The sequence below is a fragment of the Notechis scutatus genome, chromosome 2 (assembly GCF_049901735.1).
Source record: "Notechis scutatus isolate UNSWTSFEM ecotype Mainland chromosome 2, rNotScu1.2, whole genome shotgun sequence".
NCBI classification, from domain to species: domain Eukaryota; kingdom Metazoa; phylum Chordata; class Lepidosauria; order Squamata; family Elapidae; genus Notechis; species Notechis scutatus.
This window is the reverse complement of record NC_142010.1, coordinates 190,229,207-190,255,158: the sequence shown is the minus strand read 5'-3', so window position 1 is coordinate 190,255,158 and position 25,952 is coordinate 190,229,207. Positions and strand designations below refer to the sequence as shown.

Sequence of the window (25,952 nt, the reverse complement as noted above, 5' to 3'; positions counted from 1 at the left end):
TGGTAAAAGATCAATATAACTTTACTAATCCTTTAACATAAAGGGATTAGTAAAACAACTCTGTGACCCTTGGGGTCATCTTTTGAGAGGTAGAACACTCTGATGTTATCAGAATAAATATTATATTTTAGGCTTGCCCTATTTTTTTAACTCCAATGTTGGACAATCCCATGATTATTTCAGAAGAGTATACATAATAAACAGAAAAATAATTACGGTAGCAAATGAACTTCAATAACAAATCAATATTTACTTGCCTAAACAGATACACAGAATGATCACATGTAGACAAAAAAGCAGTAGGAACAAGACTGATTTCAGACTTCCTGCTGGCTTCCCCATTGACTTTTCATGTGAAAAACTGGCAGGGAGTGTCAAAAATCACAATCTTGTGATAATGGAGACAATGCAACATTGTGAATAAAACTAGTCTGAAATCATGAAATTTCAATTTTATAGGAGTAATTCCTGGATTTTTACCAGAGAATTTTACGTACCTTGATTTAAAAATTATTGTGGTCTAATGTATCATTTGAGCTAACTCAAGGGTACAAATAAAAATAATGAGTTTTAATAGATTAATAAATATTGTTGTTTGGCAGAAGAAATAACAGATGCCCTCACCAAGCCACTATCTTAAAGTTCAAGGACCTATGTGAAACAAATAATTGTGATTAGGTGCATAAGCCAATGGTGGTGTTGGAAGCCTTCTATAGTAGGCATTCACTCATTGTATTTACTCAACCTATTGATCAGTCAGAGCAACACATCTGGTAAGGATTTTGTCCTGGTATTCATCATTGGTACTCAGCGTATAAGGTAGAACTTTTGTCGGGTGTCTTGTCGATTCACTATATTATTCCTAATGGGAAAAATTTGTTTGGTATTCATCCTTTTTGGTATTCATCACACCTCCTGGAACCAAATAAGGATGAATACCAAAGTACTACTGTATTACTATAGGATATAATCTGTCTGATGAGCCGTTGCACAGTGCCAATTCTTGTGATCTTACATCAAACAGATCATCCAAAGGCTACATAGGATTTATAAGCTTCTAGAATGTAGCATTACTCAAATGTTCATTTATTATATTTTTAAAAAAAACAATGGGAGTTAAATCTAAGGGTTCATTAAACTGTGTAAGAACATAGTTTGAATATTCCCTTTCCCTTTCAGCCATGACTTTATATAAACAACAACAATTTCTTCATCAAGTATTATTTTCTGGAATCAAAGACAGAAGAGAAGCATATTGCATTGTTCATGGAAATAACTTGTTTTTTAAATCAATATAAGGGTGTTGAGATCCAGCACTATATGTCATACTATCAAAGGTAATCTTATATGACTATATATTTAATACAAAACATACATAGGGAAAAGAGTGAAAAAAGGCAAGACATTAATGCAGTAATCGAATATCAGTTCAAACTTTATTTCCAAGGCATTTCAGTAAATATTTATTACAACTTACATCCTACATCTGATATTAGAGACACTCACCTTAAATTACAAAGGAAATCAATTATTTCTTAACCCTAGCTTTATGGAATCTACTAAATTAGCACCAAGAAATATCCTCATATTCCCACAACAAACAGAGACAAAGTTCCAGTGGCATAGGAAAAGAAATGGTAATGACAAAAAATGATAACAATCACATTTCTATTTCTTTCATGGTTTCAGTTCAGAAAACATGAAACTCCCCCAATCCATCATGAAATATAGGCCTAAGTGCTTATACACTGGCTGTTGTTGAAATTGCGTATTTAGCAGGAATGTACAATGAGCAGAACCTGAAGTAGAAATTTCATTTTCTCATATTTTGGCCATCAGGCATAGTCACTGCATCTTTAATATTTTTTTCTCCAAACTCCTACCCTTTTTGGAAGGTACTTTCTTATATCCTTTTTGAATGTGTACATTACTTCTCTTCAGACTCGTTTAAATCTTAAACTTAATTCTTCTATAAATGTAAAATCTAATGGGGGATTGTGTGCTTTAACCTAATTATTTAAAAATAATAATTTAAAATAAAAATATTTCTTTTATAGAGCTGCCAGTTTTCTATCTGCAATGGATTTTAGGGAGCAGTATCAAGTTATGTGAATCCACAAGCAGAATATAGGTTTATTACTTTAATAACATCTTGGCTGATATGTTATTGAAGCACTGACACAAGAATATTATACTTTAAAGAGTCACCAAATATTTTAATTGCATTGAAGCAGCCTTCCTCAACTATGGATCTCTCCAATGTGTTGGGATTGTGTGCCTTGTCATCTGGGAATTGCACTCCCAATGTATTTGTGTAGGGCAAACTAAGAAAATTAGAAAATTATTTCAAAAGCTTAATACACAATTACAGAGAATTGAGCAATCACAGAGAATTGAGCGACTTATTACTTCAGTTTGAAGTTTTTGTGATGGATTCAAATATAGACATATTGTTAAATTTAAGTGCTTTGCTAAGAGAGTAAGGAAGCTTAAGACAGCAAAGCATCTCATAGGCCACATTTCAGGTGAATTGTTAAGGCTGTTGCTTCAAAAGCTGTAACTGGCACAACTGTGATCTAAACTTCAAAGGATATTTAAGACCATTTCAATACATTTTATCTATCACCTAAAGCAGGGGTGTCAAACTAAGCCCGCAGGCCGGATGTGCAGGCCACGCCTACCCCAGCTCCGTAAAGGGGGGAAACGTCGTGATACATCACGTGACAGCAACGTGATGCCATGAGTTTGACACCTGTGACCTAAAGCATCTATGGCTTATTTTAAAATACTTGTCTATGTTCCATAACAACAATGAATCAAGAAGCTGCATGTTGGCTGATCTAAATTAAAGATGCACTCTCCAATAGCTATCGTCCCATAAAGCAGAATTGTAATTAAGTATGCATAATCACTGTTTGTGTGTCTATGTACATGTAGATGCACATACACGCACACACACACATTATATTAAAGGAACAGTTTTTTCTTATGCTTCCACTATTTGTTCCATGGTGATTGGGCCATTTGCATGGGAATAGTCAGGCAGGCCTTCTTCATCCAAATCTGAGATGTCCGGTATCTCATCAGATTCTGAAGACAACTCTGTGATAGTGAAATCTGGAATCTATAGAAAAAATAAGCTCAAATAAATTTGAAGGCAATATTTGAATTGTACGCACCCTTCTCCCTCACCTTACCACATGCATTAAGCATGTAAACCAAAAGAATCAGCTAGTAAAATCTCCACAACTTTGTTGTAAATAGAAATAATTAAAAAGGAAAGAAAATGGGGGAAGGGGGGGAATAAAAACAATCAAAGTGCGTATTCATACACTTTCCCGACAAAAAAGAGCCAGAACATTTGAGATACCACTTGGGAAGAAGGTGATCAAGATGGTCATCATAAAGGGGTATAAAACAGTAAGTGAATGGGGAGAAGTTTTTCTCCTTTTAAAATCAGGATAGGCAGACGACTATACAGGAAGTCCTCCACTTACGAGGTTTGTTTAGTGACTGATCAAAGTTACAACAGCACTGGAAAAAAGTGACTTTTTCACAGTTACAACCTTCGCAGCATCCCATGATCATGCGATCAACATTCGGATGCTTGACAATTGGTTCATATTTATGATGGTTGCAGTGTCCCGGGGTCATGTGATCACCTTTCGTGACCTACTAGCAAGCAAGGTCAATGGGGAAGCCAGATTTGCTTAACAACCATGTTACTAACTTGCCAACTGCAGTGATTCATGTAACCATTTAGCAAGAAAGGTGATAAAATGGGGCAAAGTGCACTTCACAAGTGTTTCACCTAGCAACAGAAATTCTGGGCTCATTTGTGGTCGTACATTGAGGACCGCCTGTACTTTTTCACCTAGTGCCTAATTAATTTGTGGAATCCCTTATTAAAAAACATGGTGATACCACTAACCTGGAAAGTTCTAAATGGGGATTGGATAAATTAATCGGAGACAGTTTTTTTCCAACAGCATGTCTCCTAACACTAGTTGCAAGGAAACGATAGAATAAGGAAGGATATGTTCTCACCTCCTGTTTGAGAGCATCCCATTGTATAAACCAAGTGACAGAGTTGAGAGATGCCTCGTTGGCCCAACCCAACTGGGTGGTTGTTATCATACAGAGTTGTGATCTCTTCAATACACAAGATACAGATAACTGGGGGGGTGGGGTGGGGAGGGAAATCTATCATTATTCAAAAAACCTGAGAATATTAATGATGTTCACAAAGAGTCTGATTGAGTGTTACCAGAAATAACTTTTAATTACAATTTAAAGATATTGAGCGCTCCTGGAGACAAACTACTGTAGTCCAGGTTTATTTCATATTGATTCTGCTAATGAAATACGATGCTCCAAAATATGATATTCCAGTATTTGGACTGAAAAGTTACTCAATGGACTGAACATAACTTTGCATTGATGCACTTTCATAACTTTCATCTTTGCTGCAGCATATCCTGATGCAACTAGGAAAAATCCCATCTCTTCATTTGTATATTAAAATGAAATTATTTTATTGTTAATATAATCTTCAGATTCCTGTTACCTCATTAATTATGCATGTGACTACTAGTAGGACATGACATAAATGTATACATCATTATTTTAATTTATCTAAAATGATCGGAATTGATCTTGAGAATTTCCTCTCCTGTTGAGTTGTTTCTGGGGTGGGGATTGTTATATTTGTGTGTGTGTGTGTATTTCTCTGGGTTTTTTGTGCTGGTTATTGACTGAATACTTAGAAAACACTGAGAGCAATATTTTGACTACATCGAGGTGTAGTACTTAACCAATGAGCTGCAGCTCACATTTCTTCCTACGACGCTGCTTAGGATCAAGCCAACATTCGTCCACTTGACTCCCTGTCAGGGGCTGCTCCGATATGCCCTCCTCCTGATTAATCTCAGGCTGTTCCTCTCGGTTGTCTGATGAAACCTGAGGCACCATCAGGGAGGAAGGCACTGCCAGAGAGGAAGGTCCTGGGGAGGAAGGCATTCCCAGTTCCTCCTCCTCATCTTCCGAGTCCTCTTCCTCCAACAGAACAGGCTCGGGAATCAGAGCCACAACCCTCGTATTCCTCAAAACCTCAATACTGTATACAGGATATGTTGGCAATTTTAACGGAGCTTAAGAACTCAGCTAGACTGAAGCACTTCAAAAGCCCTACTTCATTCTGAAAATTCAAAATCACTGCAAGCATTTACAGCAGAGTTCAGTTAAAGAGACATTCTGTGTTTTTTAAAACCTAAAATGTAGTGAATACTGCATACTTTTTTCCTCATACATATCAAAATGGCTTTAAAATAGATTATTTAGTTCTTCTATTCTGGTGAACCAAATTGTGGGCTTCTCAATAGGCCCTGCTGCAATTTCAGATTGTGTTCCAAGGACTCTTGCTCTGAAATTTCAAAATTATAACTTAATTCTACATGGTATTTTAATATTTCTGCATGCAGTACTTTTTTATGAAGTCGATCTACAAGGACATATGCTCATTTTTGAAATAAATTATGGCTGTATTAATATGCTAAGCCTCTAGGACGCATTTAAGACATCTGTTTGTGGAACCATTATTGCTATTGAATCAGCAAAAAAAAAAAAAGATTTAGAAATTCTAATTTTATAGAGCTGGAAAAATGGTTAAAGACTTCCCTTTGTCACCTGCCAGAAGTCCCACAGATGAATTAAGTATTTATAGCCGCCAAGATTTAAATTGAGGCAACTATTTTCACAATATTTTATTCCTTGAAGTGTTTATCCTATGGAGTATGAGAAAATAAAAGAGCCCATTCCGGAGAATGGATTCAGACTTATAATCACCTAATTCACTTAATGACTCCCATAAAAAGAGTTGTAAAATCAGGTGCAGTCACGCAGGTGCCTCGTCTTACGTCCTTCATGACTTATGACTGAAATCCCAATCCTAATTGCGGAGGGCTACCTGTAATTTGCTGTTCAGTTATCAAAAACAACAAAAATTCCTACCTGAGATTCAGGCGAACAATGAACAATTATTTACTGAGACAGAATCTATTAACTGGTTTTATGTGTTTTTACGTTATTATATAAATTGGGGACATCACTAACTGAATAGCAAATTACAGGTAGTCCTTTGCATTTAGGATTGGGGATTTTAGTCTTAAGTCATGAAGGATATAAGACAAGGCATCTGCATGGCTGCATCTGATTTTACAACTCTTTTTATGGGAGTCATTAAGTGAATTTCATGATTGAAAGTCTGAATCCATTCTCCAGAATGGGCTGGGTTTTTTTTCTTCAATGAAAACTGCAGAAATCAGGAAAAAATCTTTGCAAATTGTGGTCCTATGACATTGGGATGCTACAACCAGATATAAATGGGAACCTTTCGCCAAGCATACAAAATGAAGTTATGTGACTGCAGGGGTGTATGCAACATTTCATGAAGGCCAGAAGTCTTAGGATCTTTGAGAGATGCTACGCTTATATCGAAACCAATTTTTTTTGGCTTATTCAGTTGAATTGATATTAATATACTTATTAACTAAATAATAGCTTGTTAAGTTATCATAACTTTTACTCTCTCTCCCAATTGGTATTGTAGCTTTCTTTACAATATTTTATTATTAAAATGAATAAGTCTTACATGCCACTAATTCATACAGACTTTGCATTAATTTGCAGTTCCTGTCAAAGGTTGCTTTTTAAAATCCCCAACATCCGTGGTCTTGGGCACGGGGTGGGGGTGAGGAGGCCGACAGAAGCAATGTTATGACCTTGCGCCAAAAGCCACATCATTTTTCTATACATCATGACATTGCTGTATTACATTGTGTGGGTCCCTGGAAGAGAGGCCCAGTGCCTTAAAACATGCTGCTTCAGCATTTAAGATAAATTCATTTTAAAACTTTCTGGCCAAAACTTATACCCTGTTGTATTTCCGCCTTCCTTTAAAGGAATAGGAATCACTTTTGGGGTAAAGGGAAGCCTATGGCTTTCCAAATGACCTTACTTTGCAGCTCCCATCAGTTTCCGTCATATAGTCAAGGATCAGGAAAAATGGGAGATGTAGTTCACCAGATCAGAAGTTAAGGTCTGTTTCATACCAGGCACCAGGTAATAATTTACATTTGTGTCCGGTACCAATTGAAATTTCTGCCTATGTAAGTCTATTTTGGGGTATGTTTTTATTTATGTTTATGTATTTATTTATATTTTCAGCATTGTTGTCAAAGCACTATGTAGAGCAAGGGTCTTCAAACTTGGCAAGTTTATGACTTGTGGACTTCAACTCCCAGAATTCCTGAGCTAACATGACTGGAGAAGGAATTCTGGGAGTTCAAGTCCACAAGTCTTAAAGCTGTCAAGTTTGAAGACCCCTGATGTAGAGGGACTGTGTATTTTAAGGAATTACTATATTATCCAACTTTGTGCTAAAGCATCTCTGAATACTTTTGAAGACTGCCAATCTTCCAGCCTCTAAATATTACTAGCATCGCCACCAAGCAGCTGGTACTTTACAACTTTGAATTGGGAACTGATTTTTTGTTTAGAGCCAAAACATTTTGGTCTATGAAGTTATTTTCAGAGAAGAACCAAAGATGATCACAAAGTGTCAATGTAAATTGAAGGCTCAACCTGCAATGCAATCTGAATGACAATAAATGTAAATCAGATTTTCTATACTCGAGTTATTATTTGTATCTTTTATGAAGGAATGGCAATAGCTCAGCCACTTGGCTTGGAGCCCTGATGGAGGTGCTGTTAGAAGTGGGTTGATGGACTTAACAGGAAAGATATCACCAATGTACCATTCTTGCCTTGTTTTTTTTAATTTTGTACCTAATGTTCATTTTAAGTCATTTATAGAGCCATTTTGCAGTCAGACAGGCAGCTTGAAAATTTCATAAATAAGTCGTAATGTTATTTTGATCATTTGTAGTTTTGTTTAATCTGATAAATATTCTGAAAATTCCTTTGTAAAATGTGTTACATGTTTACAATAGCAAGGACAAGTATAGTGATCTTATAAATCAGGCACCAACTAGATCATGTCCTCTGCAGTGTAGTGTATTTAAACCACTATCCTTACCTCATGAAAGAGTGAGTTTACTATCAGTCCCCATCCTTTCTTCCAGTCCTCTTATCTTATGGGGAAAAAAATAAGCACCGACAAGGCAGAGCCCTTAATTTATTTTTATGAAAACTTACCAAGTAGGAAAATCTGCCCCCTAATCTTTGAGACAGCAGGTGACGATTATATTTTCCAAAACCATGTTCAGCATTGTTTCTGTATTTTATAGTGAGTCTAGTAGCTGGAGGACTCTGAACAATTATTACCGACATTTTATGAAATGGTTTTCTGAGCTTAGAGAAACTATTAAATATTTTTGTACAAGAAAATGTAACCCAAGGGTCTTCAAACCTGGCAAGTTTCAGACTTGTGGACTTCAACTCCCAGAATTCCTGAGCTAACATGACTGGAAAAGGAATTCTGGGAGTTGAAGTCCACAAGTCTTAAAGCTGTCAAGTTTGAAGACCCCTGATTAACCAGACGAGCGTGCATTAGATCAAGTAATAGCAATAGCTGTTAGACTTATATACCACTTTATAGTATTTTACAGCCCTTTCTAAGTGGTTTACAGAGTCAGCATATTGCCCCCAACAATCTGGGTCCTCATTTTACCCACCTTGGAAGTATGGAAGGATGAGTCAACCTTGAGTCCACTTACACAGACATAACCCCTACTTCAATTTGCTCTTGAAAAACTAACATGTTTTCGAAGGGTTCTATTTTAATTTTCATTCAGCCTTCCTAATATGGGATTCTGTCTGAGAAAGGTTGCCCACCGTTTCTTCAAGTCAAGTTTGGGTCTATTACACCACATTTTAATGTTTTTTAAATCATTATCTCAAACCAGCTCTATTTTATCAAAGCCAATGATACTAAACAATGTTAAGAGTATTTTTGTCCACACAACTGAACCAAGTTAAGAAACTGTGTGCTTTGCCCTATTTTCATATAATGCCAAGATTGTGCACCAGATCAATTTCCCATATCCCATATCCAAAGCAGGAATACTCCTACATCTAGAATTAGCTTTTAGGTCCAATTTCCAAAATGATTTGGAATATTTTGTGCCATTTTTTTTTTACTGCAGGAAGTCAATACACAATGATGGAATTGCGCAACCTGAAGAAAACAGTTATGGACATCCCAAAAAAAAAAAAAAAAAAAAAAAAAAAAAAAAAAAAAAAAAAAAAAAAAAAAAATAAAATTAAAAAAAAAAAAAAAAAAAAAAAAAAAAAAAAAAAAAAAAAAAAAAAAAACCCCCCCCCCCCCCCCCCCCCCCCCCCCCCCCCCCCCCCCCTATTTAAACAAGTGATCTCAAATTTATGGGTTAAATTGCCTTTCTATGCCATTGAGATAGCACCTTGCAACTTAAGAAACATTATTTTGTTAGATTGCTGCTGAAATTAACATTATCCCTTTAAGTAATCAGATAATGCTCAAAAGGTGATATGCCAAAATAGGCTAAGGAGAAGTTAATTAGTGCTGTTTAGTAACTTCAGGAATGCATTTAAGGAAGGAAATTTAGTAATAGACTACCTCATGATTTGTTGAAAATCCGGATTTATAGAAGTGTGATCTAAAAACAACTCCCTTTTTGTTTTATTCTATTTTATCAACTTGAATAAAATCTTAGTCACTGAGAACACATCGGCTCTCATTCTACAGCCTGTTTTAGACAAAAACCATTATCACACAGATTTTTGGAAGTTTTGGAAACTGCTTGGGATAAACATTTTTTACAGCCAAGCAATAAAACAAAAAACACACAGTACATTTCTGCTTGGGATAAACATTTTTTTCATATCCATGAGTTTTCAATTATAACAGCCAGGGACTATTACACAATCTGATGGATTATCCAAGACCACAGGATGTCTGAATTGGATCTCAGTAGCTTAAAAAAAAATCACCACCAAGTCACAACCCTCCCTTTGAGAGCCCTGTCAAGCAACAGAAGGTACGATTAGATTAAGCTGAAATAGTAAAACTTAAGCAGCAGCAAGTAGTTAGTAAAGCTGGAGGGGAAGCCACAGAAGGAAACAAATGCGGCAGCAACATTAAGCCCATCTAATTTAGATGTAATGCATGAAAGGCCGATTAAGGGACCAGCAGTTTATATTCACCCAATTTTAAAATACAACCCAGCTCAATAATAATTGAGTCACAATATAGCATAGAGAATATTTGTAACCATACTTGCTTATACAATTCAAGAGACAGACTTTGGCTGCTGAAGCATTTATTACTTGAGAGCATACATGGAGAATTACAAGGTGAAGTGCTACTGAAGACAAGCTACATACCCGCGTACACACAGCATGAATCAAATTGAGTGCATAATACTCGAGGATACTTTCAGTGGAGTGGATTAAGTAGTACAAAGTCTTAGAATTTTAAATACTATAAATGTTCACAGCACGAGGTAAACACTGGAAAAAGGTTAGTCATGAACTTCATTCAAACAGAGCAGGGAAGTTGATCAGAGCGCTCTTTTAGTATTTAAAATAATATGGCTTAATGTTTTAAAGAAATAGCATGAATGCAAAGGCACCGATATTCCAATTGCCCTAGTGTATATTTTTTTCCAAAGTTATTTTCTAATTGTTTTGCTTTGTTTTCTAATATACATTGAAAAGCTTTGTTTTTAATATATTTAAATATATGAAGATGGGGCTTCATAGCTAAATAGCTGAACAAGATGTGGTCTCCAATGTTCAGCTCAGGTTTAGAAGTCATAAGGCACCCACATTTTTCAGTCCACTTAAGCGAAGGACATACAATTGAACTTAAACGTGCAACACCATTTCATGATGACAGTTCCCTTTGACAGAGAAAACTCTAATGGAAATAGGACATAAAATTCTGCTAATGGCTAAGCCACCGTGTTAGTTAGGGCACAAAGTGTACATTTGCCCGCCGCAATTTATTCTTCCTTTTCTTCAGGCTGTTTGTTCTCCTGGTTGGTTTTTTTATCCCCTTCACCTTTGTGCTCAGCACTGCGAGGGCCAGCCAACTGTGGGTAAAAGGGACCTACCAGCCAGTTGAGGGGTGTGTTGTTAACAAGATAATCCATCACGTCATCCAACGACTCTTTCATTTTCTTCAACTGCCCTTTACTAGAGATGAGAAGGTTGTCAGACACTTCTCTGAGAGAAGAGGCCGACCGGAAGTTTTTGTACACATCTCCTGCAATTTCTCCAACGTGGTGGACCTGGTCCTGAATATTCTGGGGCAAACCCTGTATGCTGGACACCAGCGTGAGGCAGGTGGTCTGAAGCTGCTGGCTCAGGTTCTGTGCGATTGCTAGAGTGCGCGATTCAATGTGCTGAAAAAGAGAACAGCTCTTATAGTAGACGAATAGTTCTTTGCAAAAAGTTTTTTTAAAATTTCACAACTTAAGACAGTATCTTTGTTAATGCTTCGTTAGCAAAGGATATAGGAAAACTTTTATAAATAGGTTATAATGTGAGCCAGAGCTTTCCGCATGGACATATCCAACTTTGGAAGCAAAATTGGATTTAACTGGGGCACTGTAATATGATTTGATCAAATCCTATCTTTATCGATGAGCCCCAGTGGCGCAGTAGTTAAAGTGCAGTATTGCAGGCAAACTCTGCCCACAGCCTGGAGTTCAATCCTGACAGGGCTCAAAATTAACTCAGTCTTCCAAAGTCGATAACACGAGGACCCAGTTTGTTGGGAGCAATATGCAAATAATGCTTCCACATTGTAAACCGCCTAGAGAGTGCCTGTAAAGCACTATGGGGTGGTATAGAAACCTAAATGCTATTTCAACCCACATAATGTGGAATGGATCCATCTGCCCTCCTGTAGGATGTAACAGAGATCAAAATAGTTTGCCAATTCTTCTTTCCACCTGCAGTGTAATAAAATTTTCATGCTGCATAAGAAACTCTTCAATTTTCTAGACGGGGCAGATAGAATTATAATGACATTTTATTGTTATATGTTTCAGGTGTACTCAGCGTGTGAAACCAGAAGCCAAAAAAAAAAAAGGTTTTACTGACAGAAAAGCAGTGCAATGGAGACAGTGCTATTTTCTAAGTATGCAGCAGTGAAATGAGGCTAGTCATTTCCTCTTGTGTTCTACTTATATTAATTTCTTCATCAGCTTCTCTATGTGATTCAAAAGTTTTTTTCAAAAGTTTTGCTTCCTGAAAAACTTTAGGTGATTGTGATGGACCCCTTCAAACTGAAGCCAAATATAATTTCAGAATGACTGTACTACTTGGGGAATCTGGAGAACTATGAAATTAACTTTTAATAATTCTAAGTATTTAACTGCATAATGTTTCCGACACTGCATGAGTTCAACTGGGCCAAAGCATTTTGCTGCTGATTTTCATTTGTACATAGTGTCAACAAATGCATTTTGTTGTAGTATCTAACCGTAGTCAGACAGTAATGATGGATTTCAACTGACCTAATACTATTTTTCCATTCTGGTAATGTTCTGGTGAAACCTTCCACCATATGTATTGCTGACTACACCTAGATTTTCGGGAAAGTAGTAGTACAAGTAGTACAAGTGTGAAAGCAGACAATGACTCTTAAGTGACATGTTGCAATTCATGGTCTTGCATGCTGTTAAGATGTTTGCCAACCAGCTGAATGTAGTTTAGTGCTCTGTAATTGCCAAGAAAATTCTCAACACATCCTTGAATGCTTTCCAGGCAATTTTGTCTGGCTCCACTAACAGATCTTTGAACTGCTTGTCATTGATGACATATCTGATCTGTGGACCAACAAAAATGCCTTCCTTAATCTTGGCATCAGTTATTATGGAAATATCTGTCTCAAATAACAAAAACCTTCACCTTATTTCTTCATTGCTTTTACAACATTTTTCATCAGTCTTGAGTTATATGTGAAGCAGAGACAAAAATATCTTTGATGGGTCAACAAGTACTTCATGTGTCAGATTTTTCTGTCCTGGAATCAAAAGCTTTTAAAATAGGTATTTCTTTTTAACTAAAATGACTCTTTTGCATAGCTGTCCCATTCATATAACAGTAAATTTGATTTGATTTGAGTAATACTTGGTATATCTGAGCTGCATTCCAAGCAGTACAGCCATGTCTTTTAGATCTCCACAGATTTGGTGTGCTGAATGTGCTTCAACAACAGTTCCATGTTTTTGTATGTTTCTTTCATGTGTGCCACAACACTAACAGGTACTAAAGGATATACCATAAATTGCCATTGTATAAAAACAGAAGATTTCTTTAAAATAGTATGTGATATGTTAAAATTACAGGTTATTTTTGTGATTAGTAGCCCAAAATCTATAAGATAGTCCAAAAGTGTTCAGGAAGCAAAATCTTTGTCATCTAGCAATAGCAAAGTCATATATTTGTTGTCAGCTCTTGACTGATACATTTCTGATTTAATTGCTGCCTGTGTTACACAATGAAGAACTTATTAACACAATATAAATCAAGAAGATGCCACTTTTCAGTGGAATTAGTTCTTTTTTGACATAGCTTCAGCATGTATTCCTTTCCACTTACCTCAGCACTTTGTGAAGCAGCCTCGCCATTAGGGCTACTGTTTTTCCTCCATTCTGTCCAGGAATTATATAATTTCTGTTGGGCACCTTGAAGTTTCACGTTAGCATTAGTCATGTTCTTTCTGGCATAATCCAGCTAGAATGTACAACATACCAAATTTTACAAAAGCATACATACCTCTTTGTTTTAATTGCTTTTAAAATAATGACAAAAAAACCTAATCCCCCCAAAAGTCACACAAAATTCTTCTTGATGTATCATTTATAACCACTGGCCCTCAGGAAAAAAATGATGTTAAGGATCCGATATCCTATATCTTTGCTTTTTAAAAAAGGAACTTTGGTCTATTTGGGGCCATCTGGAAGAAGCATTAGTGACTCTTTTGGTAGCTGCAAGAGTCATAATTCATAGCTGGTAATTCAGGACTACTATGTTAGCTGTGCTCTTTTGAGAGGTTTACAGCCAGGAGGTGAAATGCATGGTTGAAGACTAAGCCTCCCCATTTTCTTCCCATTGTTGAAAACCTCTGAAAGATCCCTAGACATTGATGTCTATCAATTTGGTTGCTATTGAACTGACATAACCTGCAGTATAGTGGCCTTGTGCACGTATGTTCAACAGAGCTCTCCAAGGGAAGTCAGAGATGGAAATGGGAAAAAATAACTATCTTCTCCCACAGAGATTAAGTGAGAGAGGCCACAGATATACAGTAAAACCGAAATTACACAAATATTATGAATTGTGCATCAGGATGATGCAAGCTCCACATTTTGTATTTTCAATTCAACAACATAAGACAGAAAGAGTGGAGCTCGAGTCAGAACACAAATTTCATCAGTTACTCCCCTTTGGCTCCGGAAGGTCTACAACACAGAGGTACCCTTTTCCACTGTTGTAGAAGAAGAAAAAAGATTCTATAGAGGTTTTTAGACACTTATTGCCAGATTATACTTTGTGAGCTGGCTACCCAAAAATTGGATTCCCACTCTGCATGAAGAGGTCATGTGATCCATTCGGCTTAGCACATTTTGTACTGTGATTCGCAAAATCTGATTTATACCTTTGTGTTGTGTGAACCCAGGATGCTATAGTTACGTTCAACAACCTATGGTTAAAGTAAGTGTGATATGCAAATGTGTCCCAAGTGCAAGGTAGGCATTTTATTTAAGCTCAAGGCTCTCGTTTCATGCTTTGCCATATTTGATCCTGGAAACAGCAAAAAAACAAAAAAAACCATCCATGGAGAATTGAAGGAGTGATTAAATTTGTTTCATAATCTTGATATAATTATTAACTAGCCTTCATTTGGGGTACTTTTTCTACCATCTTTTGGAGGAAAGAGCAGAACTGATGTTTCAAGATGTCTAAGTTTTTTTTTTTTAAGTTTACCTCTGTTGTATTAAAAACTTATTGTGACAGGTGATTTTATTTTATTCTCTACTCACAGGTGATAGTTAAATACCTTAATTTTTAAGGTTTGGTGTGAGTTCAACCTTGGAAGTGTAATTAATTCTCAAAGTCCACAAAAAAGGAGAGGCTCAGAAGAGCAAAGAAAATAACATATGCTTCAGGAGACCACAATATTACTGATACAACCTACTTAAGAAAAATGTCATACTTACCAGGTTAACAGTATAATTGAGCTGAGAAATTGTCTCTTGGCTTCTGAGCTTAGCATCCCTAAATGCATTTAGAGCCTGTTGATAGGCACGTGCTCGGACCTTTGAAGACAAAGACCCTAGCCTAACATAGTAACTTAGCTTCTGGTCTCCAGTTTCAAATCCTTCCATGTTAGTAGCTTCTTTCTCTGCAGAGTCAAAATACAAACCTATTAATCTTATCATCAAGGCCATACCAAAAGTCCATACTACTCCTTAATGGTAAATTGGCTGGCTCAAATCAGGAAAAATTACTATTATCAGTAAGGAAGGGGTCTCTTGTTAAGGGTCAGAGGTATGCTTTGCAAAAATATAAATTTTTTGAAAAAACCCATGACAGGTGAGGGACTACAAGATGGGTTCTATTGTTAAAGGATACAGTCAAAGCTAATCTCTAAACCAGCATTTGTATACAGCCACGTTTCTCATCCGGGCAATTTTTAAGATATGCAGACTTCAGTTCCCAGAATTATGCCCTTTATTAATTTTTACTTTCCCTGTACACATTATTATCATTGTTATAATTTTCTATTGTTTTCCAAGTACAACAAGTGCTTCTGTACTGGAGACAAATTATATGCCTAGCCAGACTTGGCCAAATAAAGAATTGCTGGTTGGAGAATTCTGGGACTTGAAGTCCACATATCTTAAAGTTTGTGAGAAACAATGGCATAGAGCAAAAATTGCACCTTCCTCACTGCAACAAAAGGTACTAATCAAATCAAAACAGTAAGCTTTCCAATCCCACATATTACTGTGTTTCCCTGAAAATACGACCTACCCCAAAAGTAAATCCTAGCTTGTGTGCCCAATATAAGCCCTACCCCCCAAAATAAGCCCTAATTAAGACCCCTGCCCACTCCAGGGTGCACTGATAAAAATTAAGCTAAGGTGTGGATGGGGGGGTGGACTGCCCTACTACTTACCTTTGGACAGTTGCAGCTAGGTCTCGCACACCCCGACACCTGCTTTGCCAGTCCATTTCTTCTGCAGCCGGCAAGGTTATTGGCTGCAGAGGCCTTCAGGAAAGCCTTACCGGCTGCAGAAGTTCCTGAAGGCCTCTGATGGCAAAAACAAAGCCGGAGGGCGAAGCACACAAGTGAGGTAAGTCAGTGGATGACACCCACCTCCCAAAATAAGACCTGGTGCCTTTTTTGGTTGCAAAAGAACTATATAAGAAAGGGCCTTATTTTCGGGGAAACACGGTAGTACCTTCGGTCTCTGAGTCTTCCAGCAGATCCTTACCCAGCTCTTCTGTGGTATGTGGAAGGTACTGATCAACCAAAGTTTCAGACTTGCTGAGTGCAGTATCCACTCCAATGGTCACTAGGCACACCATCCGACTCTGCAGAACAGTGTTAATGCTGCCATGGACTGCATATTTAGTGAGCTCCACGCTGTCCAGAACCACCCCTTTTGTCTTGTCAACAACTTCACTCAGGGTGTGTGTGACTGTATCCTTGGCACCAGTCACAGTGGTTGTCACGGCATCCTTTGCACCAACAACTGCATCCACAGCATTGGCAACCATCTAAAAGAAGTTAAAGGTTTTTCTCCAAGAGCTCAAAGAACATGCAAATGTAGTCTATTTGTTTTAATGTTCAGTGATGTCAAGAGGTATCACAAGGCTCTCAAACTCGTGGCGGGCTGGATGCGTCACGTGCAGGTCACACCCCCACCCGGTTTAGCGAAGGGGGGAAAGTCTCGATACATCATGTGACGACGCGAGTTTGACAGTCTTGAGGTATCGGGTACGTCAAAGAGGTCGTAGGTTTGGTGTAAAGCAAGGGTGTCAAACTCAAGGCTCAGGGGCTGGATCCGGCCCATGGCTACTTAGATCTGGCCTGCGGGGCTATCCTGGAAATAGCAAAGGACTAGCCTCCTGCAACCCTCTGCCAGTAAAAACAGAGCTTGGGAGGGCGAGCTCCATTTTCACTGGCAGAGGGTTGCAGGAGGCCTTGGCAGCTGAAAATGGCGCTCAGGAGCCCATTTTCACTGGCAGAGTGCTTGGGCCTCTATAAGCACCCCCGAAACAAGTGACATCGAGCTGGCCATGTCCCCCCGCCCTCCCTGGAGGTCGAACACAACCCTGATGCGGCCCTCAATGAAATAGTGTTTGATACCCCTGTTGTAAAGCAAAAAAGATGTGGATTGAGGAAGCAGAATGTAGAAAAATTGTACTTCATGTCCACTTTCTCTTAAAAGGAAACAAAGCCTCAGTTGGTCATCACTGTTGAAAGAACTTAAGATAATTTAAATGCATTCAGGTCTCCAGGCCTGAATGAATTGCATTCTAGATGCTAGCAGAGGTGATTTGGAGCATCTCCAAAAAGAAGTACAGGTAGTCCTCCACTTAGGACCACAAATGAGCCCCAAATTCACGTTGCTAAGTGAAAAATTTTTGCCCCGTTTGACGAGTTTTCTTGCCACATTTGTTAAGTGAATCACTGCAGTTGTTAAATTAATAACATGGTCGTTAAGTGAATCTGGTTTCTCCACTGACTTTTGCTTGTCAGGTCGCAAAAGGGGACCACATGAACCCTGAGACACTGCAACTGTCATAAACATGAGTCAGTTGTCAAGCATCCGAATGTAAATCACGTGACTATGGGGATGCTGCAAGCGTCGTGTGAAAAATGGTCATAAGTCACTTTTTTTCAGTGCTGTTGTAATTTCGAATGGTCACTAAGTGAACTGTTATAAGTCGAGGACTATCTGTATAAATATTTTGCGTCTTCCTTGCTGACAGGGGATTACACATTACAGAGCATTTCACAGATGCAAACAGGCTTTATGGACAGATGGAACCTCCTATCCTAGAAAGATTATATACTTTATATGTGAGAATTTTGAATTAATCTGTGCATGAAACAATAGGTGTCAAATCCATGAGCAAACCTATTTTTTTTATCAACTAACATCATAGTCAGCCCTTCAGGTTTATTGCACACCTTCCTGAAATTAATTTAAGTCTAATCCAATTTAACTGCTCCTCTAAACGTCAAGTACTAATCCAGATCATTTGAACACAGCCCCATTACGAGACGATGGGATTAAAGGCAAATAAAAATATGTCCAAGCAACCTACCTTACCAGATGGTTGATAGAGTATAGGCAATTTTTCTTCAACTTTGTCCAATCCCATGCAAGCATAGCTATTGGCCACTGCAACTGCAACAATTAAGGATAGAGTTCAGATATTGCTGATATGCCTTCCAACAATTCCATTTTAGGATAATTTGGTATTGACAATATTTGAAAAAAAAGTACCAAAGGAGCAAAGGGGAAAATTATTATGGGGTTGTGGAATGTCATTTATTAATTGGTTACATTTATTTGCTGCCTATCTCTCTATGGTGCTACTGTAGGCAGCTGCACTACATAATCAAATAGTGTTCATTTGTAGATGTTTGATATGTGCATTTGTGTATATATACAATACAGATACATCATTGCACAAGACGCATGTGTGAAGGTATGAATGGACACGTATGACAGAAGCGCTACATGAGACCCACTGCATATGGAAAAATACCAGAATGGAAATTTCTTTAAAAAAAACTTGAGTTTTCAAAACAAGAGATGGTTCCTAGGTAAACTGGATGAGGTAAAGGCTTTCAAGTGGAAAAATACCAGAGGTTGTGATAAAAGTGCCAAACTAGGTGCAATGCAGGCTGCATACAAGTGGGGAAGGGGGTGTTGGGGTGTGGAATGAGCTCAGGCAGGCCAAGGAAACAGGGCATGAGGTACTCTGTGTGTGAGCAAAGGGAGGCCGGGGGGGGAGCAAAGGACACGGAGTGAGTACATGCATATAAGTGCGTGTAGGAGAAGAGAACACGGAGCGCGCGCATACGTGAGAATGCAGGAAGGCCAAGGAAAGTGGAGGCGGGGTGTTTGCATGCAAATGCACAGAGGCAGCAAAGAGGGTATAAGATATTTGCATGTGTGCACAGGTATAAGGGTATAAGATATTTGCAGGGTGCACAGGAAGATAAGGGGGAAAGGGTACCTTGTGTGTCCATGCAGGCGAGTGAGCACAGGGTGAATGCATGTGTGTGAGCACAGGGACACCAAGGAAAAGGAGTGCAGGGTGCATGGGTGTGGGTGCACAGGGAGGCCAAAAAAAGAGGGGATGAGTGCAGGGTGGCAGTAGAAAAAGCATGTGGGGTACATGTGTACGTGCAAGGATAGAGAGGCCAAAGAAAGAAGATACAAGGTGTGTGGTCAGAATTTCAAGGGAAAAATCCCAAGTCCCTTTGTTCAGCACTGTTGTAACTTAAAATCGTTGCTGAATGAACGGTCGTAACTCAAGGACTACCTGTAAGGCAGTAAATCCCTCTGCAACTTAAGTCTAAACTCTTGAGTAGGTATGCATATGATTATCTTTGTAGGAGGAAATTTAAGTTTTTAGGTCAGAAATTGGGCAATAAATGCTATAAATCTGCATTTATTTCTAAGTGTCCTGACTCTCTGGATATACTATAACGTTGGAGTTCTTATGGAACTCTCCTTACAACCTTCCTGAAAGGAATAGCTGTTCTTTGAGGCAACCAATTGGTGGCCTTTAAACTCACTACTAATCAGTGTTAAGGAGAACCATGGCAGAAGTACCGTGTTTCCTGTCTTATAAGACCCCGTCTTATATTTTTTTGGCCACCAAAAAAGGCACCAGGTCTTATTTTGGGGGTGCGGGGATGTTATCCACTGACTCACCTCACTTGTGCACATCGCCCCTGGCCTCCTTTTCACTGTCAGAGGCCTCTGCAGCCAATAAAAAAAGCTCCAGATTGATTTGGAGCTCTGTTATCAGCTACAGAGGCCTTCAGGAAAGCCTTACCAGCTGCAGCAGAAATGGGCTGAGGTGTGCAAGGCTTGGCTACTACTATCCAAAGATTAGCAGTAGGGCAGCTCTATCGCTCCCCCCCAGCTTAATTTTTACCTATGCCTCCTGGAGCGGATTGGGTCTTAATTAGGGCTTATTTTGGGGATAGGGCATATATTGGGTGTACATGTAAAAATCAAGCTAGGACTTATTTTCTGAGTAAGTTGTATTTTCAGGGAAACACGGTATATAAAATTATACAACACATAGATTAACATTATGTGTGAGAAGTTAGTTTTTCCTCCCTTCCCTTTTCATAGGATGATGAAAATCAAGGTCATTTACTGGAACTAAATGTAAGGTAGGTTTAGGACTGATACAAGGAAATCTTTTTCTTTTTTCTTTTCTTTTTTCTTTCTCTCTCTCTCTCTCTCTCACACACACACGCACACAGAATAAATAATAAATTGATCCTTTCATGTCAGCCTTGACCCCTGGTATTGCCTATACAAGCCCAAACAATAACCTTGGCAGGACGACTTGTGGAAGTGATTGGCTCTTGCTTTCTTCCTAAAGCTAAGAAAGAATGACTGGCCAAAATCACCCAGCTGGCTTTGTGCCCAAGATGGGACTAGAACCTAATATCCTGGTCTCTTGATCTCTAGCCCTATGTGCCTTAACTACTGCGCCAAACTGGCTGCCAGTGCATAGTTAAAACAAATGAATTTGCTACAAGCACTTGGAACAGCAACCACTCATCTTCATCAAAGAATTGTCCCGTGGTTTTACAAACAGACCGGGAAGATTCATCAAAAGATCTTTGTCAAGCAATGGTTGTTAGTACAAATTATTACTTCCTTCTTTACAAGCCACAATGAAAAGGCATTAACATATTCTTAGTATGTGACCTTCCCCCAAGGCATCCAGTGACGCATAATGTTGGAAATGGCCCTTTGGCCTGATTCAGCAGGCTCCTCTGAATTAAGGAAGTATCAAAAGCTAATTCAGCTTTTTTTTTTTTTTTTGCTGTCATAAAACAGGAAGACTCCTGAATTCATCTTTTAAAAGGCCAAAGTTGAGCTGAGCATAGCGTTCCCAATAGCAAGCTGAAAGAGCCCTCTAAAAAAAAAAAAAAAAAAAGACACAATATTTCCTGGCCTGCCATCACTTTTGCAAAATTAGATTTTCCCCGAGTCAGTACCCACACACAACAGAGTACTGTCTAAAATATAAACTGTAATTTCTGACAGTGAGGGATTTAGAAAGTAGGTGAAAGGTAAACTCAGTCGTTGGGTGGAAGTGGGTGAAGAGTGATGACAGAGCAAGCTTGAGCAACAGCTATTAATTTATGTATCAGCTTATGAATCAAAGTTCTCTCAAGTTCCTGACACATAAGTCATTGGAATTTTAACATCGGAGGCCAACCCTATTTCATTTTAAAAACTCGAAGTTCAGCCATGGCAGCTCTTAGGTATGCTGCAGACATTAGTAACAATTCTCCAAAGGGTTATTATTTGAAGTAGGTCCTGTAATTCCAGCAAATGACACGTTGAGAAAATGTTCTGTTTGAGCGCACACATTTTGGCACTGGTGTCAGGGCCAGTGACATACTCTACTTCAAAGACAGGGAAGTGATATGCAGCAAGCAGCATATGACACATTAGGAGGGGCTGACCTCCTGCCATCTTATCTCATCTCTCATTCCATCCACCTTTCACACCTATTTCCAAGCTATCTAATCTAATCTAATCTAATCTAATCTAATCTAATCTAATCTAATCTAATCTACCATTCCACCCACCTTTCAAACCTATTTCCAAGCTTTCAATACTCATGTCAAGTTTCATTCAAATTCTTTTAAGGAACTGGAATATCAGAGATGCAAGGGTATTATACATTGGAAAGTAAAAGAGGTTGAAAGTGCTTTTCAGGCTAAAAAGAAAGAAAGAAATGAAGAGGACATGCTAAACTCCAGGAGTTCCAAAAAGGTGCGGAGAAAAAGTATTATGGCTTACTTTGCGGCTCCAACTTTTGGATGATGGGCAGGGCGCTGGTCAGGGCCACTGCTGTAATAGTCTTCACTCCTTTCTCTGCCATCTCACAGACAGATTTCAGATATGGGTAATTATCTTTTGTGTTGACATAAGCAGAAGAGACCATATCGTAGGTGGAACTCACCAGAGGCAAACTAGCAACCCTGGAAACGACGTTCTGTATAAATACAAAATGCAAGATGATTTACTCACAATTCTTCCTCAAAAGTGACCTAATATTTTTTATTTAATTGAGACATACCTGCTGGGTATCAGCCAACACCGCTGCCATCTTTTTGCTGTGAATGTTTTAAAGTCTGGAAAAGGATTAAAAGCAGTAAAAATTATTTTTAATATAAATTTTAATCTTTGACAAAAACAAAGTATTTGATACCTTTTATTAATTTCTAAACATGCATTTTGTGCAGGGGAATGTTATAAATCTGAATATTAGAAATCACATCTTTTTTAGATATTTCAGGACAATGTGCAAAAGTGCCAAAATGCAGTTTTTCTAAGCAACACTCAGTAAAGCATGAGGTGTTGCTTAGAAATAAGCAAGAGGCACAAAATATCTAGAACAGGGCTATCAAACTCCCAGCCCACAGGCCAGATGCATCACACGCTAGCCACACCCATGCCTGGTTTAGCGAAGGGGAAAAAAGTTCTGATATGTCATGTGAAGTTTGACACCCCTGATCTAGAAGATTTTGACCAAATTATTTAACTTTCAAGACAGTTTGACTTTTGACTTCAAAACCTGCACAATTTAAAAAACTAAAATTCGGTAGAGGAAACTTAAATACGAATCAAGATTAATACAGCTGGGAGCTATGTTCTGGTTACCATAAGGTAAAGCCATAAAACAGGATATTTAATAATTTGATTCCAAAATTAAAGCAGACAGAAAGTGTTTTATATTCCAGAATGGGTCGATAGCTTTTATATGATAAGTTTGACTAGTATGTTGTAAATAATTTAGCACCACTGCTGGGTGTGGCAGTATTCTTCTAAAACCATGATTATTATCCACATTACATGACAACAGCATTATTCTTACTAAAATGCCCTAGCTTATAAAAATATAATCTTGAGTATAGTAATAAAAATCTGACAAGTTCTACTTTAATTTATTTGGCTATTATGCACACAACATTTCACTCAACACCAGGCTTTCTCTGCATATACAGTGAGGCTTACTTTTTATTCTAACCAGCATTTTAAAAAGATGTAGCTTTTATCGGAAGGCCATACAATTAGCAAAAAGACTGGAGTTCAAAAATATAGAATATTGGTACTACATTTACATCCTTCATCAAACAAAGGATAAACACACATTATTGGCTAATACTTTATTAGGGCTAACCAAAATGGCCTACAGCATTGTGCAGACTTCACTTTTCCCAGAGTATATTTTTTAATGGGGCAGTTATACAAAAAGCAGTGTTTAATTAAGTGGCTAAAAAAAATCAGAATGGTCTAGTGGTTAAAGCACAAAGCTAGACACCAGGAGGCTGTGCTAGAAATTATAGTCCTGCTTCAGGCACAAAGCCAGCTGATGGCTGGGTCAATCACATTCTCTCAGCCCTAGGAAAGAGGCAATGGCAACCCATGTCAGAAAATGTTGCCAAGAAAATTGCAGGGACTCAGACAGTCCCAAGAGTCAAAATATGACTTGTAGAACAAACCTACTATATTCCAGTGAACCAATGCATGTTGTTCCTCACCCATCTTAAATATCAGGATTCTTTAAAGCTTCAAGATTAGACGTTGATGAGGGTATTCTTTAAATAGGTATTTAACGATAATCGAAACAGAAGAAATGTGGGAAATTGAAACATACAGAGCTTTCAAAGTAAGCCACAAAACAAGTTCTACTTATAAATAGGACCGACATATTTTTAAATGCACACATTTAAACTTTCCGTTGAAGGATTATTTGTTTCGATTCTGAAAAAAAAATTGATTTGGTGGAGTTTTTTTGCTTTTGCTTTTAATCCGCCGCTATATCCTAAAATACTTTAGCAACCGGCCAACAACCCACCGACTGGAATTACACCCTAATAATCCTAAAAACTGTAAGAGATGTTGAACACTTTTCCCCCCCCAGCAGCCACACCAAATTCACAAATCGAGAAGGAAGGGATGGGGAATTCGTTTTCTCCCTGGCAACATTTCTGCCGTTTCCAAAGTTTTCTCTCTCTCTCTCTCTCTCTCGGGCAAACAGCAATCCTTTTGCACCATGTATTTTATCTCGGAGTTCAATTTTTTTTTTTTTTAAAGACGGGGGTCAAAACGAATCCTGCAATCATACAAGCCTGCACCTATGGGAAAGGCGCCTCTGTAAACCCACACCCAAGCATTTCTTTAGCCTTTGCAAATCCCCCCAACCTTTCCCGAGGTGCTTTAAAGCCGAACCCAGGAGAAACAAGAGGTACTATAATTCTACAAATGCAGAGTAGATATACAGCAACTTTTTTTTTCTTGCAGGGCGTGCAAGAGAGCCTATGGAGAAAACACTTTTCCCAAGGGATGGGACGAGCAAGCACGTTTCCAGAGCCACAGTTCTTCTACACCGAGGTGCAGGGTCAGCCCTCCCTCCACTTTACCTCCTCAGAGGCTAAAACGGAAAGGTCCGTCCTCCCCACTAGGCAACGGCTCCTTAAAACAAGACACCTTGCTCCCAAGAGTAGGTAGGTACTCACCCGGGGAAACCAGAGGTTGCTAGCAAGACCTAAGCAAGCTTGCTTGTAGCCTAAGCACATTAACTCTCGAACTACTGTCACACCCCGGGTGCCGCCCCGGGGCAATTTATGCAGGCAAGCCAGCCAACCCATCAGCCACATCTCGCGAGAGAGCTGTGGATCCGACCGCTAGGAGCAAACTTCGCCCTCCTCTCGTGATTTCGTGCGAAAGACCTCGCTTTCTCGAGAAGTTCCGTGTTGGAGGAGGAGGAGGAGGAAGGCCATCGGAAAAACAGCAAATGCACCCTAAATGATGATGATGATGATAGTTTTGTTGTTATTAAAACATGAAACTCAGCCAACTGAACATTTAAAGATGTATCACAAATATTATTGATTGGCACTGATGGTTGATATGGGTTGCTGCTATTATTTATTATTATTATTATTATTATTATTATTATTATTATTATTATTATTATTATTATTATCATCATCATCATCATCATCATCTTTTATTCATTAAACATGAAATTCAGCCAGCAGAACATTTAGAAATGTATTATTAATATTAATATTTATTTTATTGATTTTTATTTTATTTTATTTGTTAAAATTTTGGTTGCTGTTTTGGTCTCTGGCCATGCAGCAGAAGGCTCCCTGCACAGGCAGGGAGGGGAAAACAATTGCAACGCTTGGTAGCAGCCCTGAGGTTCTTGGAGAAGTGCGTAAAAAAAACAAAAAACTGAGCGAAATGTAGAGTTTGCAAACCGGACAGCAAAGTCATGCCCCATTGAGCATACGTAATAGGAATGCTTGGCTGGTTGGGTTTCAGCTAAAACAACAAGGAACACACTTTATTTGGAAGTAGACAATGTTGTATTGTGTTCTAAGGATTTAAGATAAAAATCTCCCCAAGTCTACCTCTACTCCTTGGGACTTCAAGGACATTGCTAGTTTGCTTGATTTATGTCCTGCCTTTCATTCTCAGAAGCGGGAGACATACCACTCTTTTCTTTTCTTTAACTCTTGACAACAATTCTAGAAGGTGGAGAGTAGGCTAAGAGAGTGAGTTGTCTGGCTAAAAGTTACCCGGTGATGTGCCATGCTTGAGAATGTACTTGGAACCTAGGTCGTCCTACTCCTA

General features: G+C 38.4%; 1 protein-coding gene across 1 annotated transcript; it reads right to left on the bottom strand.

The window, feature by feature from the left end:
• Nucleotides 1-1,417: 1,417 nt before the first annotated feature.
• Nucleotides 1,418-24,969, bottom strand: PLIN2 (perilipin 2). Its single transcript, XM_026680266.2, has 9 exons — nt 24,827-24,969; nt 22,384-22,438; nt 22,104-22,299; nt 18,355-18,437; nt 16,512-16,797; nt 15,231-15,415; nt 13,609-13,743; nt 11,112-11,402; nt 1,418-3,124 (listed from the first exon to the last, which is right to left on the bottom strand). Exons 2-9 carry the CDS (start codon nt 22,411-22,413, stop codon nt 2,987-2,989), a joined length of 1,344 nt encoding a protein of 447 aa, XP_026536051.2. The 5' UTR covers nt 22,414-22,438; nt 24,827-24,969; the 3' UTR covers nt 1,418-2,986.
• Between the last annotated feature and the right edge of the window lie 983 nt (nt 24,970-25,952).